The sequence below is a fragment of the Triticum urartu genome, chromosome 4A (genome assembly GCF_056163025.1).
Source record: "Triticum urartu cultivar PI428250 chromosome 4A, HENAU_Tu73, whole genome shotgun sequence".
Classification (NCBI taxonomy): Eukaryota; Viridiplantae; Streptophyta; class Magnoliopsida; order Poales; family Poaceae; genus Triticum; species Triticum urartu.
The window spans coordinates 580,445,357-580,465,525 of NC_141876.1; the positions used below are offsets into that span (position 1 = coordinate 580,445,357).

General features: G+C 50.1%; 1 protein-coding gene and 1 non-coding gene across 2 annotated transcripts; one reads left to right on the plus strand and one right to left on the minus strand.

The window, feature by feature from the left end:
• Positions 1-7,715: 7,715 nt before the first annotated feature.
• LOC125554313 (uncharacterized) lies at positions 7,716-8,747 on the minus strand. The gene has a single exon (XM_048717891.2). It carries the CDS (start codon positions 8,437-8,439, stop codon positions 8,050-8,052), a length of 390 nt encoding a protein of 129 aa, XP_048573848.1. The 5' UTR covers positions 8,440-8,747; the 3' UTR covers positions 7,716-8,049.
• Positions 8,748-14,386: 5,639 nt separating this feature from the next.
• LOC125555041 (U6 spliceosomal RNA) lies at positions 14,387-14,488 on the plus strand. The gene has a single exon (XR_007304499.1). It is a non-coding gene; the product is annotated as a U6 spliceosomal RNA (small nuclear RNA).
• The last annotated feature ends 5,681 nt before the right edge of the window (positions 14,489-20,169 follow it).

The following is a 20,169-nucleotide window of genomic DNA, read 5'->3' on the forward strand; positions in this document are numbered from 1 at the left end:
CAGAAAGTTTATAATTTTTCTAAAACTAAAAGCAAAAAGAATTAAAAAATAAAGCAAAAAAAAAGAAAATAAATAATGCAGAAAACAAAAAAAACTGGAAAAAAATTAAATATAGCAACAATAAGTATTTTGTTGTAAGTAGAAACAAAAAAACAAAAAAAGTGCCACCTACTGGGCACCCACGGCCTGAATACGACTAGAAACCCTACCATGGGCCAGGATTCAGGCCCGCGGGAGGCCCAGTAGGCCCACAGGCACACATTGCACGGTTAGACCCGAAAGCGTGCTTTAGAGAGGAGCTCGAGAGGGAAGGCGCACCGCACCTTATAAACAGGCGCGGCTCCCTCTCAACTAGCGAGGTGGGACTAAACATTTGGGCGCGGGGCAGCACAAGGCCTTTGGTCCCGGTTGGTGGTACCAACCGGGACTAAAGGGGGCATTGGTCACGGTTGGTGCCACGAACCGTGACCAATGCCCCTCTGTAGTCCCGGTTGGTGCCACCAACCGGGACCAAAGGCCGCCGCTTCCCGCCCTTTGGGCTGCTGAAAATTGGTCTTTGGTCCCGGTTGGTGGCACGAACCGGGACCATAGGTAGGCATTCGCCCCGGTTCGTGCCACGAACGGGGACCAATGCTCTCGCTATATATACAACACTTGGGAAATTTCCACCAACTGCTCCCATTCCTCATCGTCGACGCCGCCAGGCTGCCCCTCTTGCGTCATCGCCGCCGCCGAGCCCTGCCCCTCGTCGTCGCCTCCGCCACCACCGAGCCCTACCCCGACGCCGTCAGGCTGCTCCACTTCGTCGTCCTCGCCGCCGCCGCCGAGCCCTACCCCGACGCCTTCCCGGCCCGCTCCCACTGTGAGCCGCCGTGCCGTTCCCCTCCTCTCCTCCTCCCCCCCTGCCGCCGCCGCCGCCCGCCGTGCTCTCTTGTCGCGCCCCGACGCCGCCGCCCGCCGTGCTCTGCCCCGACGACGCCGCCTGACCGTGCTCCGCTTGCCGCGCCGCCGCCGGTTCGCTGCCGCCGCCCGCCGTGCTCTGCCTCGACGCCGCCGCCTGGCCGCGCTCCGCTTGCAGCGCCGCCGCCGGTTTGCCGCCGCACCCCGCCTCCATCGCCCGCCTCTGTTAGTTTTTTGAGATATGTATGCATGTGTGTAGTGTATATGTGTATATATGTGTATGTGTGTGCATGCAGATATGTATTAGTTTTTTTATTTAGGTTGTTAATTAGTAGATATTAATTTTGTTCATATATGTATGGATGCATGTGGCTATGTATGTATGTATGTATCGGGTATGTCGTTGTCGATATACCCCCTACCAGATAACTTCGACATGAGGGGGGTCGATATACCCCCTCCCCGATAACTTTGACTTGATGGGGGGAGGGGGTCGCCGAGGGTTCGAGGGTCACCGAATGTTCGAGGGTTCGTGGGGGCGAGGGTCGGGAACTAACTAGGGTAGAGGGTCGAGGGTTGCCGAGTGTTCGAGGGATCGAGGGGGCGAGGGTCGGGAACTAGCTAGGGTAGAGGGTTGAGGGTCGCCAAGTATTCGAGGGGGTGAGGGTCGAGAAGAAGAGGAGAAAAAAAAGAGGAGAAGAAGAAGGAATAGAGGAGAAGAAAACTTCTTCTCCTCTATTCTTTCTTCTTCTCCTCTTTTTTTCTTCTTCTTCCTCTTCTTAAGGGGTCAAGGGTCGAGGGTTTAAGGGTCGAGGGTTCGAGGGTTCTATAGGGTCGAGGGATCGAGGGTCGAGGGTTCCAGGGTCGTCGAGGGTTCGAGGTGTCGAGGATTGCCGAGGGGTCGAGAGAGGTTTCCTAGTGTCAAAGTATTGAAGAAATCCATGGCTTCATCATTAGCCGGAAGTAACCAGGGCATGACGAAGTCCTCCAAAGTTATTTTGGAATGGTGTCTCGGATAGGATAATTTGCCTTTTTGTATGAATTTCAGCAAAGGCCTTCCAAATAACGATATTTGGAAGGTTCTTGCTGAACTTTGTACCAAAAAGCGAATTATCCTATGTGGGACTCTGTTCCAAAATAACTTTGGAGAGCTTCGTACCATCATGCACCTGTTACTTTCGCCTAATGATGAAGACATGGTTTTGTTGAAACCTTTGACACTAGGCAACCTCCCGACCCCTCGGCGATCCTCTCGAACATGAGAGGAAGAAGAGGATAAAAAAAGAAGAGGAAGAAGAAAAAAAGAGGAGAAGAAAGAATAGAGGAGTTCTTCTCCTCTATTCTTTCTTCTCCTCTTTTTTTTCTTCTTCTTCCTCTTTATTTTATCGGGAACGAGGGGCGTCGAGGGTCGCCGAGCGGTAGAGGAGAAACCCTAAATAGGAAGTATCGTCGGTGTGAGATACATGTACCGTCGGTGTCAGACACTACATCCACGTCCCACAAGTGGCGCGGGCTTCGACGCCCACGTCACTTGTGGGACTTGGATGTAGTGTCCGACACCGACGGCCACATGTATCTCACACCCACGATACTTGCTATTTAGGGTTTCCTCTACCGTTCGGCGACCCTGACCCTCGATGACCCTCGTTTCCGAAATTCTTCTTCTCTTTTTTTTCTTCTTCTTCCTCTTTATTTTATCGGGAACGAGGGTCGTCGAGGGTCGCCGAGCGGTAGAAGAGAAACCCTAAATAGAAAGTATCGTCGGTGTGAGATACATGTACCGTCGGTGTCGGACACTACATCCACGTCCCACAAGTGGCGCGGGCTTCGACGCCCACGTCACTTGTGGGACGTGGATGTAGTGTCCGACACCGACGGCCACATGTATCTCGCACCCACGATACTTGCTATTTAGGGTTTCCTCTACCGCTCGGTGACCCTCGACGACCCTCGTTCCCGATAAAAAAAGAGGAAGAAGAAGAAAAAAAGAGGAGTTCTACTCCTCTATTCTTTCTTCTCCTCTTTTTTTATTCTTCTTCCTCTTTTTTTTATCCTTGAAGCGTTGTCGAGGCCACCTCAAACCCTAGAGAAGCAGCGTCGAGGCCACCCCAAACCCTACAGAAGCAGCGTCGAGGCCACCCCAAACCCTAGAGAAGCAGCGTCGAGGGCCACTAATTAATATTAGTTCTACGTTTGCCACTAATATATCCATCTGTCATGTTTGAATAATAATTGCCATGTTGTCAATATTTGTAGAAACTATGGACACTGCCCGAGACGAAGTACAAGAAGAGTTGTTAGGGGACATAATCGCACGAGGAAGTGATGCCGTCTGCTCGTTGTTTCTCAACGACACCGATGGTCTGGAAGCAGCTGGCTATGATTATGATGGCTCCGGTGACCTAATGCCAGTGCAAGAAGGAGACCGTGAGGACGGCTCCAGTGACCCAATGCCGGTGCAAGAAGGAGACCGTGATGACGTCTCCGGTGACCGAACCGAGTCCGGCCAGGTATATATATTAGTTAATCTTCTACTAAGTAGCTAACTGATGCATTCATTGTTTTGGTATGTACACATATTAATTAAGTCTTTGTTCTTTTTTCTAGCCCTCCGGATCGAGCACAACTTCGGTAAAGAGACGAGGCCCGAAGAAAAAGTTAAGCTCGGATGAAAAGTTTGAGATCATAGCAATCGCGCCCGACGGCCAACCGATTGAACCCCTCCGGACAAAGAGCGCATTTGTTGCTCAGTGCGGGGTTTTGGTTAGGGACAAGATCCCGGTCAGCATCCAACAATGGTTTAAGCCGGCTACAGATGACCCTGAGGTGTCTTATGTCAATGATATGCAGAAAAATGATCTTTGGACTGAGCTGAAGTCAAATTTCACCCTACCGCCAGAGGATAATCCAGAGAAGCCAGTTAAGGAGCAATTAATCAAGTCTTTTGCTCTTAAGAGTATGACAGAACTATTCAGGAGGTGGAAGAAAGAGCTGAATAAGTTTGCCAAAAATAACGAGACACCAGAATTCAAGGGCAGATATGAGAAGATCACAAATCACTGGCCCGCATTTGTGGCTCACAAGACATCGGAAAAGAGTAAGAAGATGTCGGCGACAAACAAGCAAAATGCTGCGAAGAAGAAGCATCACCATCGCACGGGGTCAGGTGGCTACCTCGTGCCCGGCCTAAGTGGGCCAAGACTGAGAATGATCTGGTTGATAAAGGGATCGAACCAGAGACAATTAACTGGCCAGACCGTTGCCGGACTTGGTTCTTCGGGGCTGGCGGAACCTTGGACCCTGTAACAGGGAAGTGCATTTGGACGAACGATCAAATGGACATACCAGTCAGGAAGCTTCAGCACTATATCGAAGCAGCGCGGCAAGGGACGTTCTTTCCAGACAGAGAGAACGACGAGCTCACAATGGCCCTCGGGAATCCTGAGCACCCTGGACGGACACGAGGCACGCCAGGCTCCATTCCGTGGAAGGTTGGGTTTCCGGACGCAGGCGGTTACAAATCCCATGAGAGGAGGAAAAAAAGTGCAGCAGACCCAAATGTAGGCGCTGCAAGCAAGGGTACAAGAGATAGAGGAACGAGAAGCAAATCGCAGCAAACGTACTGCCGAAGCTTCCCCCGAAGCTACCCCGCCATCTCAGCGGAGAAGCAGCGTGGCTTCCACCGAGCTGCTTCAGCCGGAGCATGCCTTGACGGCTCCTGCCAGCTATCCCGTGGATGCTATCACGGAATCTCAAAATTGCCACCTTATGACGCAATGGATGAATTTGAAGGTCAAGGCGGCTGTTGGCTCTGTTTATCCTACTGAACCCGGCGCAACTTTTCACTGCCGGCCGATTCCAGAAGGATATGCTAAGGTGATGGTGGATGAAATAACGGAGGGATTTGAGGACCTCCAGTTTGACCACCCTACCAGTGAAGGGGAGACTAGGCTGGGGTCTACTCTGAAGACTCCATGCCTATGGCGGAAGGAGCTCATCAACCTTCCGAACTGGACGCCTCCGCCTCCTCCTCCTCCTTCGACAAGTCAGGGCACTCCGCCTCCTCCACCGCCGCCTCCTTCGGCGAGTCAGGGCACTCCGCCTCCTCCACCGCCTCCTCCTCCGGTGAGTGACGATCAGGGCACTCGACCGGCTCCTTCTCCAGCGCGTGGCGGCACTCCGCCTCCTTCTCCGCCTGCGCCGACGCGCCCGAGCAGCCAGCCTCCTCCTTCTCCGCCTTGTCAGCAAGGGCGGAAGAGACCTGCCGCCGCTCCGGGTGCTCCAGCGCGTCGTAGTCCTTCTCCTCCGCCTCGTAAGCAAGTAAAGAAGACAACCGCTCCGTCTGCTCGGCCGGCGTCTAGCAGTACAACCAGAGGCGGGAGGAAATACAGATTTGGTCCTTCTCTGAAGACTCCACAGAAGTTGACATACGAGAGGACCCCGGAGGAGAACGCCGAGATCGTACGAGAAGAAGTGAGGAACTACTTTGAAGGGGTGAAAGCAAAGAAACATCCACCTCCGGAGGAGAAGGTAGATCCGGTGAAAGCGAAGCGCACTCTGGCTGCCCTGACAAAACCACCCAAGTCTCCGCCAAAAGGAAACTATGAGTGCATTATTGGAAAGGAATTTGCCGAAGCGGAGCGGTCGGGAAGTACTGTCAGTGATCAAAGGCTGAAAGAACGACGAGCTGGGAAACAAATTGCCCAGCTTGGCGAACAAGCCAAGCAATCGTGCCCCCCGCTCAAGGTGCCTAGCGACAACGTCGCTAATGATCCGAGGATGGTGCCCGGTTATAGCAATCTTGGCGATTACCTGCCCGACGATGTACATTATGATTTCATGGAGGTGCAGATACAAAGATACGAATACGGGAAGCCTCTCGTCAAAGATGAAAGATCTCTATCAACGATGATGCGAAGATTGCATGATTGGTACTTGAAAATCTGCAGAGACTCTGGGGGGAGGAGTACTTTGTATGTGAAAGTTAAAAAGGAGCATGACCTCGTTGGAATTGAACTGTTGCCTGTTCCATTTGAGGAGTTCTTTCAGTTTTTCAATCAATTGGCCCTCGATAAAACAACGGTCGCCTGCTACTGTCTGTAAGTAGTACTACTTCTGTCATTAAGTCTCTCTATATAGCTCAGCTCTTTCATTGCATGTATTTATAATCATCCTCATTATATTATGCAGATTGAAGATCGCCGGATTGAAGAAAAGACAAGTCGGTGATATTGGGTCCATTAACACATATCTCATAGATGCAGCTCAGGTTAAATTTCATGCCGCAGCTACCGAGGCCAACTTGCTACGATCGTTGGTAATAAATGAAAACAAAGATATAATACTCTTTCCTTACAACTTCAAGTGAGTGTTACTGTCTTGTGCGTATTCGGTTTCCCTTATATATTAGTCAAGGTTATAGTAATGTAATTGATGAGTTATGCATGCGTGTGCAGTTTTCACTATATTCTCCTAGAGATTAAGCTTGAGCAGGGACTAGTAACCGTCTTAGACTCAAGACGAAAAGATCCCCAGGACTATGCTGACATGACTCAAATACTCGAGAAGTAAGTTAAATCGATCATTATCCACCATATCAGCAACTTTGTTCATTTCCTGATATATCAAGTAATTGTTTTCTTTGTCCGGCAGGGTTTGAAGAAAATTCGCCAGAAAAGCTCCGGGACTGCCGAAGGAGCTGCAATTTAGACACCCGAAAGTAAGTACTATAGTAGCATGTTCCGCGCATCTACTAGTGATTCAAGCGCTAGTTTCATCAATACCATTTGGCATTCTTGCTTATCAGTTTGATTGACCTCTATTTCTTGTAAAGTGGTTGTGGCAGGAATAAGGGAATGATTTCTGTGGATACTATGTTTGCGAGTCCATCCGCCACATGACCTGTGAGCGGGGCTACACTGACGAACAATATGAAGTACGTAAATAACAATATTCACAATTTTATTTTATTACCATCATTTGTGTTGAGTTTCATTCATTCATATATATATATATGTATTGACCCCCTTCTTTAAATTAGATGTTTCGGAAGCGGGATGAACTCCTAGCACCAGCTCGCATGCGAGCAATTCAAGAGGAATTGGCGGCATTCTTTCTTGACCACGTGATCGCTGAAGACGGAGAATACTATGTGGACCCTGAGTCCGTATGATTATATTTGTAAGAGATAATTATTGTATATATGTAGCCGGTAGTGTCGGATAGACATATGAGAACTTGTTGTTCGACCAATCTCTCGGAGAAGGAGAGGTGGTCGATATCACTTCTCTCTGTATGCATATATGTTCATGACGATCTTCTGTTTCCTTCGTTTGCTTACTAGCTAGCTAGCGTGTCTAGTCCTCTCTATACGTATGTATAGTACGTAGCGTCGACCAAGCACGAACATAAGAGATGACACTTCTCTCTATTAATTATAGCTAGCTAACACAATATATGAAACACCTAAATTAACCCCCCAAAACCCCCAAACCCCCCCTTCAAAAAAAACAAAAACCCCAGCCACAGAAATGCTGACGCGTGAATGCCTATTGGTTTCGGTTGATGCCACCAACCGGGACCAAAGGGTCTCCTGCCTGGGCTCCGCGCACAGGCCACGTGGAGGCCCATCTGTCCCGGTTCTGGATTGAACCGGGACTAAAGGGACAGGGCATTAGTACCGACCCTTTAGTCCCGGTTCTAAAACCGAGACAACAGGCTCTTTTTCTACCAGTGTAAACAGCCAAACATACGGCAAGTCTGTCTAGCATACAAACTGGATGAGTTGTATCTTCCTCATGTGGACAGAGAAAGCATTGTGCACGCGGTCTTGAATAGCATGCCGGACTCCGCGGCGATCAGATGTCCAAATTCTGTACTGAATAGCCAATCAAATAAACAAAAATCTTTACATGTTAGTGGAACCCAGCTTCTGCAAATGCAATTAGCACCACTGAGGCAATCTCACTTGTCCTTGGCACACTAGCCTGTACACTGAACTAGCTGTAACTCCAGGCTCTGCTCCGGCGCCAAAGAAACAAAAATGCTGAACTATCAGTGATGTTCACAGCGTCTCAACAAGTATGCTGCCGTGTTGGCTGTCTTTCTACGATTATATCCTAGCTCTCCACGCCACCGCTGGCGACCTGGCTACCAGAAGCAGACGGATGCGGCCGGCGGCGTCTTCCGGGGGAGGCGGCCGTAGCGGAACCCGTGGACGCCGCCCCGGCGTGAGGTGGAGCGTCGGCGGAGCACTGGCGCGGCCCAGCCGAAGCACAGGCGTAGGCGCGTGCGGAGGCGGCGGAGCCCCTTGGCGGCGGCGCGGCGCAGGCGTCGCGCCCCGGCCAAGACGACCCGGCGCGCGCGCACGCGGGTCGAGATCTCGGCGTCGCGGGAGAAGTGGTAGCTCCGGAGGAACAGCTGCCGCCGCTCCACCTGCCGCTCCCACTGCGCCATGTACTCCACGTACGGGTACGACCACGCCGTCGTCGCCAAAGTCTTCTCCGCCGCCGTCGCCGGCGACGCCACTTGCACAGACATGGGCGCGGACAGGTTCTTGCCTGCTGGCTGGCTGGTTGGCTCTGCTCTGCTCTTGGTCTCTTGGTTCAAGCAAGAAGCTAGAAGAAAGAAGAAGTCCAAGCGCGTGCGCGTGAGGATGAGTTGTTTCGGCAGCGGTTTGTGATCTGAGTAGAGATTAGATACGGCGAGACGGAGGATTTATAGGCTAGACGTGGCTGCCGGCGAGCAGCGGCGGCGGCCATAGCTGCAGGCAGCTTCGGGGCGAAGGGAGAGAAGAGAAGAAGGGAGATGGTTGGAGTGGGAGCGGGAGGGTGGCCGGATTTATGCTAATCGTGATTATTAGGAAAGCTAGATAGCGTAGGATATTATTCTATTTTTTTTATACTTCAAGATGATCACGTACTCCTATATATATACCCATGAGGCTCAAGCAATAAAACGACAATTCCACCGAAACCCTCTCTCCCTTCTAACATGATATCTATCACAAGCCGATCCTAAACCCTAGCAGACGCCGCTTCCGCACCCGCGCGCCGCCCACGGGGCGGTCGGCCTCCATGACCGTCGCCGGGGCCGCGCCACCTGTACCTAGAGTTCGTCCGCCGGCCGTGTTGGTCGTCTGCCCTAGAGAGTCTTTTTCCCCGATCCTTTGATCCGGGTTTTCTCTCTCTCGCCGGTCGCTTTGATCAGCGTCTCTTTTTTGGTTTTCCGGTCTATGTGATCTGGTTTGCGTCGCCCATTGCCGTCGTCGATCCCGTGCGCCTCTACTCCAACACTGGCGCGATCGACCGGCTTCTTCACCGACCCGACGGCCTTGCACGTCGTCCGCGCGTCTGCCCGTCGGTCGCCACGACCCGGCGGCCTTGCGCGGCGTCCTTGCGTCGGCTCGCCAGTCGCCTCGACCCGACGGCCTCGCGTCATGCGGCGGCTCTACACCACCGCCCTTCGTGCCCGCCCGTCGATCTACGTCGGCCGTCGCCGCCCTGCTCCGACCGGGACACCTGCATCATCCCGACCCGGTGGCCTCGCGCCATGTGGCGGCCAATCATAGCCGCCCGCCGCCGCCGGCTTCATCTTGGACTCCGCCGCCACCGCGCCTCCACCGAGCGGCGTCTCCAACCTCGCGCGTGATCGGATTGATCACCCGCCCGCCGCCGCGATCCGCTCATCTACGCCGTGCGACTGACCTGGCCCGTCGGTTGCGCGCGCCTCCACAGGCCCCGTGAAGACCGTCCCGAGTTCAGTGCGCCCTTCTACCGATCGAGCAATGGGCTGCCGCTACGTCGTCCCGTCGGGCCGCTGCGCCGCCGCCCCGTGGTTCTTCTCCCAGCTGCACCGACCCGCGTTACCGTTGCGTCGCCCCTTTGGGCCGTAGTACCACGGCCCGCGGTCCACCGCCGCCCAGAGACCGTCCGCTCCAGGTCGTCCCCATGGCAGCACCGACCCTCGCGCCGCCACTGCGTCGCCCCGTCGGGCCGTAGCGAGCGTGGCACGCGGTCCACGCCGCCGTCCAGAGGCCGTCCCCGCGGTTGCACCGACCCACGCTTCTCCGCGCGCCGCCCCTTCGGCTTGTCGCGCCGCGGCCCGCGGTCCCTGCCGCCGCCCCGAGGTCTTCCCGCCATCACCCCGACCTGCCCACCGCCGCTGCGTCGCCCCTTCGGGCCATAGTGCGGCGGCCCACCGTCCACTTCGTCGTCCACGCGCGTTGACTTTCCGTGATATGCGTCGCGCCACCTCCCATGACGCGGGAACGCCATCGTCCGCGCCGGTCTTCGTCATGTTGTCGGGTTCTTCGCCTACTTCGAGCACCGTCGCCGGGCTCCGCCGCCGCCGCTACCCACATAGTCGCCGCCGCTACCCACGCAGCCGCCGCCCGTCCACCTCCTTCGTCTTCGTCCAGCACCGGCCCGTCGCCAGCGTCGCCGTCATCTACCCCGACCATTTCGTCTACTCCGACAACCGCAGGCGACATTGGCTCCGCGCTGATTGACGCCACAACCGTCGTCGAGTCCTTCTTTGCTGGCCTCTTCGACTCCTCCGGCATGGCGTACAACTTGTGCAGGTCCTCGTCTATGCATGCCCGGTGCTGGCAACACCGCTGCGTGCCTTCGTCCATGATGTTTCCCCGAGCCTGGCAAGCCTGGTGTGGCGCTTCGTCAACTTTGTCTTCGTCCGTCTACGCATGCCCGGTGCTGACAACACCGGTGTGTGCCTTCGTCTACGATGTGTCCCCGGGCTTGGCAAACCCGCCGCGACGCGTCGTCAACAACGTCTTCTTCCCGGCACACCACTACTTCGACACCACTGCGCCCATGCTAACTCGGCGCGCTCTTGCGCCCGCGGCTCCACGGCGACATCCTCGACACCAGCTCCCCGACTCGACATCGACCACGACATTCTACGCGCGGCTACCTCGACCACGGCTACACCACCCTCGGCTCTCGGCTACATCGACAAACGGCACAAAGGACTACCGCCTGCTTGAGCAACCTCGTTGGTTTCTACTCCAGCCACGACTCCGCGATGCGTCGACCATTACGACTGTGGGGGGGTGTCCGTCGGCTTGCCTTCGGATTCTCCTCCAGTCTCACCGTCTGCGTCGCTACCGTTGTGACTGCGGGGGGATGTTGAGTATCGTGATTATTAGAAAAGCTAGGATAGCGTAGGATATTATTCTACCTTGCCTTGTACTCCAAGATGATCATATACTCCTATATATATGCCCATGAGACTCAAGCAATAAAACGACAATTCCACCAAAACCCTCTCTCCCTTCCAACACTTTACATCCACAAATCATACGGACACTTTGTGCTTGATTGCAAAATGACACTGCCATTTGTAGCTTCCTTCTAGCCTGCGCGTCCATTGTTTTAGTAGTTTAATTTTCTTTTTTGTTGTGATGAGTAGAATTGTCATATCTTGTGTGTGGTGTGTCCATGGAAGTCACCGTATAAACAACACACATTATTAAACTCATTAAACGCCGTGTGAAGAGCGGCCAACCAGCTATGCCATGTGGCGCAAACTGGTAGGTGACGGTGAAAAAGCTTTTGGAATATTATTTTTAGATGAAGATGAGGCATTTTTTAAATGTTTTTTACATGGAGATGATGACCCCACACATTTTTTTAAATGAAGAGCTAAGCAAAAGTGGCCCTTCCTGGTAGGCTGCGTTGATGTTTTTTATTTTCTTTCTTCTTTTTCTAGATGAAGGTGAGAATTTTTTAAAATGTTTTCCTAGATGAAGGCGAGGACTCCGTCTATTTTTTAAATGCAAACATGTGCATAACTTTCCCTCAAGCAACACCACAGGGTGACGCCCCAACCACTAGCGTTATAGAATTGGACAGCCAGATGACTTTGCACAAAGTCGACTGTTTTCACCAAAGAATTGGTCTCAACAAAACTAAGTTCTAACTTAGAGCATCTCTAGCCTTGATCCCCTAAAATGGCTATCAAAATTTTACTCCTCTAAGTGAGATCTAACCGAACTCCTAAACCGTATAAGGGAATAAAAGATTTACTCCCCTACTAACGGGCGCCTAAAGATACTCAGCCACGACTGCGCGAAGACCACTTCCCCCTCCCGTCCCAGCGGCGGCGAGAACCCACCTGCCCGCTCGACGAAGCTGCCACGCCAGCGGCTCTGCACCCACCCAGCTGACGGCCTCGAAGCAGAACACGGCGATGCCGCATGCGAACGGGACGACAGCGAGGTGGTTGGCGCTAGCAGCCTCACGCGCCGGCAACAAGGGCAACAGCACCAGCACCACGTTCCTATCCTTGCTGTTGCAGACACAATACCTTCACGTCGACGGTGGCCTCCTCCGCTCATCACCCTCTGACCTCTTCCCCTACTTCATGCTCGTGGCATTGGAGGTGTGAACTGCCATGGCCACCCTAGCTCCCCGCCTCTAGCCTCCGAGTCGCCGTTCTCGGCCCCACCATGGCCACACCCAGCAGCGCGATGGTGAGCTTGAGCCGGTGTGCGCGTTGTGCGTCGCCGGCAGCACTCGCCGTCATTGGCAGCCCGTCCGTATCCACACCGACGAAGATGACCGGTACGTGTTCTCCCCAAAGGCGCCCATTTGTTCGGGCCGGTGGTTTTGATGGATCTTTCTCACCAGTGGAAGAGGTGACAGCGTTGCCGGTGTGGTCACCATCGGCGCGCTAGCCGAGGAGGCGCATAACAAGTTTTCAACAAAATGCTTAAGCCATATATAAGTTTTACTTCGTTAAATTTACGAAATCGGCTAGAGCCGATCAGAACTTAGTGTAGTAAAAAAATACTCCGGTAAACTCGGCCGTTTACTCCTTTGTTTTTTATGATCAGCTAGAGAGATGCTCTTAGGACAAAACATTTTCGGGTGGATCGACACTTGCAGATATCTATTCCAAAAACGAATCACCAATTGGTCTGCCTGTAACCGTTGGATCGGCAGGCAGAGGCAGGCTTTGACCTTTTTGCATTTTTTACTGTTTCACCCCCGTGCACGCATAAAACCTGAAATTAGTGCGTGAAAAGCATGCTCAAATTGTCCATGCGTGCCAATCCAAACATGGAACCGCGTATTTAGATTTCAGAAGAACAAGCGGAGGAAACGCCATTGGTGTGATGACAAGCTAAGCTCTAGGTTCGTACGACGTTCTCTTGAGGAAAAAAAAAACCAAAGCTCCCTCCCTTCTGGGTTCCTACGTGGCTGCGTCCCGTTGTGCTGTATTTTAGTTTACTGTTTAGGAGTACGTAGTATAACGATGATGGTCAACAGGGTCATTATGTCACGGTCGGTACAGGCCGTCGAGGCCGAGGAAACGAGGACTGACGGGCCGTTGGCCGGACGGGCGGCGCCCGTCGACAAGGTTTGACCTTGTCAATCCTGGAGTTGTTCGTCCGTTGTCAGTCGATTGGAAGGTTCTTGATGATGGGTTTTGTCACCCCGGAGTGGCCGTGCCGGAAGCATGATATTGGCCTCGTCATCTCATACACGCTGAGGCCTTCTTTGATTTAGAGAAATTTCATAGGAATTTTAGAGGATAGGATTTTTATAGGATTTTTTCCTTTAAAGCCCTTTGGTTCATAGGAATGGATTCCTATTTCTACATAGGATTGGTTCTTATCCTTCATATTTCATAGAAAAATAAAAAAGAGCCTAGACTTATTGAAAAAAAAAATTGGTGTCAACCAAATGACATCTTGTTTCCTATTCCTACTCATAGGATTTGAGATACATGTCATCTCATTTTCTATAAGATTCCTATTCCTATGATAATCCTATCATATGAACCAAAAGAGGTCTGAGTCGTTGCTTGGTCTTCCACATCCGTACTGCCAGTGCCAGGTATAGTATATATCTGTAGTAGATCTTTGGTTAGAAGGGAGGAAAACACAATTGGCGTAAAGACAATTATAAGCAGGTGTCATGTGCACGTTCCCCTAGTTGAAAGCGCGTACCGCAATTGAAAGCGTAGGCAGGCAGCACGGACAACCACGGCGTCGTCGTCTCGATTGGAAACTGGATAAGTTAACGGGCGAGGTCGTTTGGTCCATGGATCGCCTGTGCACACCGCGACACGTGGCGTATGATCGCCTCCATCCGCAGCGCCCAGCGTCAGTCAATTGCTTGCTTAATGCTTGTAGATTGAGTGCGCGTGACTGCTAACAGATTAAAAGATTGAGCGTCCATGTCCAGAAGCGAGGAACGATGATCAGCCAATGATTTTTTAGACTAATAATGACGTTAGCCCTTTTTTTAGCAAAAATGATATGACAGGTCAATGTGAACGGGAAAAACTAGCTGGGCTGTCCACCAAATTGGGCCGCGTAATAGGATGCGGCCCACAAGAGGCTAATAATATTGGGGCACCATGTGGGGAGCAACAGACCCGCTGACTGATGTTTAGCACCACCTTGGCTAACAACGGGAGATTAAACCAGCTTATAAGCCCCCTGGCCGCGACTAGACTTGTCCTTCGGGGGCATCCGATAAAATTGGAACGATACAGAAAAGATTAGCATGGCCCCTGCGCAAGGATGACACGCACAAATCAAGAAATGGTCCAATTTTTTTTGAGATTTGGATTTCGCACGCAACTCATTTTTCTTCTCAAAGATATGCCCCTGGACCCTTACTTTTGCATTGCAGGCCCCTTTTTTATTCTCACATATGCGCCACTGCCTCAGAATGGGGAAATAACTCAACTATGCACCAAACGTCTCACGCGCTCCTGTGATAGATCCATGGTCCTTTTTTTTCCTTCGTGCACATTCAAAAAAATGTTTTTCCTCGAGGATGCTAGAATCATTAACTTATTTGCTTGGTTAGACTAAAATTAAGGTAAGGAACAATTTGCCTGCGACAATAAACTACTAGTACCACGTATATGAATCATTGTTGCAGCTTGCAGGATCTACGAGTGGTACTACTACAATGGTGACTAGTGGAAGCTTTTGTCAACATGGGGAAATAATTGGACACCAAATGTACAACAATGTCAGAACCCATGCAATCCTTGCTTGGACAGATACGCAACGTCTTTCCATGAAGCAACCTGTTTGCATTGGTTGACCACGACATAAATGTACTCCCCCCTAGTAAGTTTCTTTTGCCTGAGGTTACTACTTAAAGTGGGCAGGAATCATCGTGGCATGAACTTACATACGTGGGAGTGTGTTCGTCAACTTTTTTTACGTGGGAGTGCTTGTCCTAGTTGCAAAGGTAAACTCAAGAGTGTACACTGCATAATTGTTCTCAACTGGTTTACTGGGTGGATCGTTCACCTAGCACGACCCAGCCTTTACTATATCCTACTCCTTCCGTCTATAATACAAAAGCAATTTTTACATTACACTAGCGTTAAAAATATCTTTTATATTATGGGACGAAGGAAGTAGCTAATTGCCCAGGAGTATATTGTACATACGCGTGGCAGGACCGTAAAGAGTGCTTGCAGTACCAGCAAAGATACGTTGCAGATTCACCCTGCATACTTAATTAACCTTTTGGGTACAAGCAAGCAAGAAGATGTAGTACGCGTGTGACCTCCAGTAGAACCTCCCTAGCGGCAGAACCGTAAAAAAAGAGTGCTTCCTTCGCACTGTCTCTCTGCTTGTCTCCACCGATGTTATGTAACGCGTACCACACACGTGTCCACGTCGACGGCAGTTAACATCGCTGAAATATTTTGTGTCGACGTCGATGGCAGTTAACACTGCTGAAACGGTATTTTTATTGTCACCCTCAGGCAACGTTGAGGTGTCTCGATCCGTGGTTTATTTCTATTTTTGGAGTAAATAGCATAAAACTATCACTTTTCGTGCTAGGGTTTTAAAAAACCACCACTTTTTTGTTTGTGACTGATACCTACCACTTTTCTTGACGGCTGTCTCAAAAAGCTCAAATCGCCCGTTGCTAGCGTTTTGAACCGTTTTCTGACGATCCGGGCCCGCCAGTCAGGCCAGGTCAGCGCCACGCATGACGGCGAGGCCGTTAGCGGCCGTTACTCGGACCGACCGGTGCGGTCGGACCGCACCCGCTCGCTCGCTGCCTTAAGTCGTCTCCCTCCCTCTCTCTGCTCTCACTCTGCTCCCCGGCCCGCACTCATCTCTCTCTCGCTCTCACTCTCCTCTCCTCTCTGCTCTTTGACGCCGGCGGCGACTTGCGCTGTGGAAGCTCCATTGCCGCCATGCCTTCCTGAAATGACGGGGATACGAGCTCAGAGGATGAGTGTGACATCACAAGCATGGACATGGCTCTTTGGGTAAGTTTTTCGATCTGCTGAGCTAGGGTTAGGGTTCATCTAGGAGCTAGATTAGGTTAGTGTTCATCTTGGTGAGCTAGGGTAAGCTTTGGTTACTGTTATTTAGTAGGCAGGGTTATGGTTGCTGTTTGAGCTATGTTTATGTATGCTTGAAAACTAGGGTTAGGGTTAGGGTTCTTGCTGGATTGGGAAAATAATTTGCGATCTATGTCTGGTTGTGTGAGCTAAGGTGATTTTGTTGATGTGTTCATGCAGGAGCTCCCTGACACCACCGTGGAGCCTCTTTTCTGTGGCCAACTGGAGCTTTCTGAACCCACCTGCATGATGCACCACATGAGGCCAATTAAGTGTGTGGCATTTGAAGGAACCTTAACTGGAAGGCGTTTCTATGGTTGTCCAGTGCAGCAGGTATAGTACCTTAATTGGAATCATTTTCTTCTGAACCCACACATGTATTTACAAGGATGACCACACAATATTATGTTGACAAGTTGCTATTCTGAACCCACACAATATTGTGTTGACAAGTTGCTCTTTTGAACGTACACTGTATTATTTAGGATGAACTGCAATATGCCTTGTATTAAGGTATTGAGGGATATGGTTACTATAAAAAATGCTTATGTATAGGAAGCATATATCTATGAAAGTACTTGTACAAGCAGGTTGGGTTTCAGTTATAGTTTGATTTATATTAAACAACATATTCAGTTTACTTAAGCCTCACCTTCAGTTTCTTAGTCTGATATGATTTGTTGTTATGAAATTGAGTGCACTTAGTGATGTATATTTCAATTTCCAAATGCAGACTGAAGGTGTTAACTGTGGTGTTACTGAGTGGGTTGACAAGCCCTGGCATCCAATTCTTCAGAATTGCTTGTCCATGCTATAGGACATGTACCATGAACAGAATTGTGGCAGGGTAGTTGATAAGCAGAAGTATGAGAAGCATTTGGCCAAGCTTAAGACTGAAAATGACAAGCTGTGCATTGAGTACACAAAGCTTGTCCAAGATGTATCCAAGATGTTTGATTGGCAGGATGGTAGGGCAGACCACATGGATTACCAGAAGGTAGTTGAGGAGGAAGAATTTGAGAAGAAGAAGAAAGAGGTAGAAGAGAGTGCTAGGTTGGAGGTTCAGATGGAGAAGCTCAAACTTGCCAAGGAACAAAGGTGCATTTTACAGAGTCAAGCTGACATTATCAAGAATACCAGGAAAGCAATGAAGGAGGTTGAACAGGAGAGAGATTTGCTTAAGATAGAGAAGGCCAAGCTTGAGCATGTGGTGAATGAGCTGCTGAATGATGGGCATGCAAGCAAGGAGAAACTTGAGAAAATCAAGGCCATCCTTGATTCATGAAGTGTGTTCTGCAGATGGTGAAGTACATCCAAGGCCTTTATAAGTATGTGGCCTAACAATCTGATGTGAAGATATGGGGTGTACATTTTGGGGAATGTGAAGCTAATCTAGCCTATGTCTATGCCAATGTTAAGAACTATAGTTTATGCTGCTAGAACCTTTAATGCTAAGTTATGAACTAAGTTGTAATGAATGTTCTGCCTGTATTTGAACCTCTTATGCTATGTTATGGAGTCAGTGATAAGCACTGCTGGACTATGCTATGTATTTGAACCTCTTATGCTATGTGTTTTTAGTGCTTTGTACCTGGGCTTTGTGGCCCAGTTATATTTACAAACCTAGGCCTACTGCACCCACCCTCCACTGCTCATAAATAGCCTACTCCACCCACCCTCCTCCCTCCAGAACACAGCCGCCACACCCCACCTCAAAAAAACCCTAGATGGATCCAGAGCTTGGGGAGGTGACAGATGAGGAAGAGGAGGCAGTGCAAGCAGTCGATGTGAGGAGGCAAAGGGCTCGCAGAGAAGATCTTGGAGAAGTGCAAGAGTGGGAGTTGGAGTTCAAGAGGAGGCTGGCAGAGAAGATCCTGGAGAAGTGCAACTCAGATGAGTTCACAGTTCTTGTCCCTGGCGGCAGGCGCAAGAGCTCAGGGAAGATCATCAGGTGGGCTAGGGCACAGGCAGTAATCGCTCCCCACCCTTCTACCAGAGCAAAGTGGCGCCGTTTCTTCGATCGTTATGATTGAGAGTTGTTGCTAGTAGTTTTTTAAGTATGAATGAGAGTCTGAGCTATGTATCCCTTCCATTTCTGTACAACTCTTTGTATGAAAGAATGTTTGGATGGTGAAATCTATGAATGTTTGAATAAATGAATCAATGTTTGCATCAATGTTGTCTGAATCTACCCAGAAGTCACAAAGAAGCGGGTTTCATAATGCAACCACTTAGGTTTCATCAAGCAAACACATAGGTTTAAGAATGCAAACACATAGGTTTCAGGAACCAAATACTCAGGTTTCATAATGCAAGCAAATACATAGGTTTCAGGAACCAAATACTCAGGTTTCAGGAAGCAAATACATAGGTTTTAGGAAGCAAACACTCAAGTTTCAGCAAACAAATACATAGGTTTCAGCAAGCAAACACTTAGGTTTCAGCACTCATACAGTGCAAACAAGACAACTTTTCAGAAAGCTCAATAATTACCACTAGCAGTGAAATATGCCTTCCACTTTCCAGTTGGCTTCCTAACCCTCTTGGACCCAATCTCCATCTCAGAGTGAGCAGCAGGCCTTGGAGCATTGAAACCTGTGTACCCCCCTCCTCTGCTAGCTGTTGATGCTCTGGTGTTCTTTGCTGGAGAGGCAATGGATGACCTTGTGTTCTTGGCTGGTGAAGATGTGCTAGGAGCCCTTGTCTTCTTGGTTGCTTTGGTCTTCTTGGCAGGTGCTGATGTGGCAGATGTTGGAGTAGCAGAAGCAGCTGCCTTGTTCCTCTTTGCTGGTCCTGGAGTAGCTGTGGCTGCTGCAGGCCTCTTCCTAGATGGTGTTGATGGTGCTGGTGGTGCTGATGGTGGTGGTGGTGGTGGTGGTGGTGGAACCACACCTGTAGTAGCTCTGGTAGATGTAGAGTAGTCTGACCTATTCTCCTGCACATTTAACAAAGCAAATTTCAATTAAACCACCTAGCCTATGAAACATAAATTTCTTTATCAATATGCATACCTGGTGATTATTCTTTCTCATCTGCAGTTTGGGTTTCAATGGAACACCACATGTGGTATATCTGTGACCTTGCATATTGCAATTGCTACAAGTCACTGTCCCAATTCTTAATGTATCCTTCTTGGCAGGCACCTCAAAATGTCCTTTCCTCCTAGCTGTCTGCTTTTTACCCTTCTTTTCTTTGAATACTGGAGGAGATATGTCATCCCCCATGGTGTGTGGCCAACAATCAGGTCCTGGAACAGGGTATATAATATGCTTGTAGGTTTCACAGTAGAGGGGCTTCTTGAAGAACTCATGGACAAAATCTTCAGGGTGTAGCTTGACCTTCTGCATTACTGTTATAGCATGACTACATGGAACAGCTGTCATATCCCACCTCCTGCAGTCACAAGTGTAGTTGTTTAGGTTTACACAGTAGGTCTTCTCTGAACTACTTGTAACTTGCCAAATGCCTGGTCCAGCCATATATGCATCACAATATCTTGCCCACTTCTTGGCCTCCTCCAATATCTCAGAGTAAGTGGGTGTGATATCCCACCTACATGTCTCTGTCTTCTCCCTAATCTTCTGAAACTTGATCATGAGTTTTGTCCTCATTCCTTCAAGCATTGTCCTTATGGCTTGTTCCTAACATCCAGAATCATCCTGTTGAAAACTTCACTAAGATTGTTTACAACAAGGTCTGTCTTACATATAGTATCCATTCTATGCCTGGCCCAAGTATGGACTGGTATGTTAGACAACCACTTCCATGCCTCCTCACTCTCTTTCTTCAATGCTTCCATGCCCAAATCATGCCCATGCTTAGTGAAAGAATATGCAGCCTGGTCTAGATGTTTTTTCAATTCATCCCCTCTAAACCCAGCTGATTGGAAGTTGGCATATATGTGTCTTAAACAAA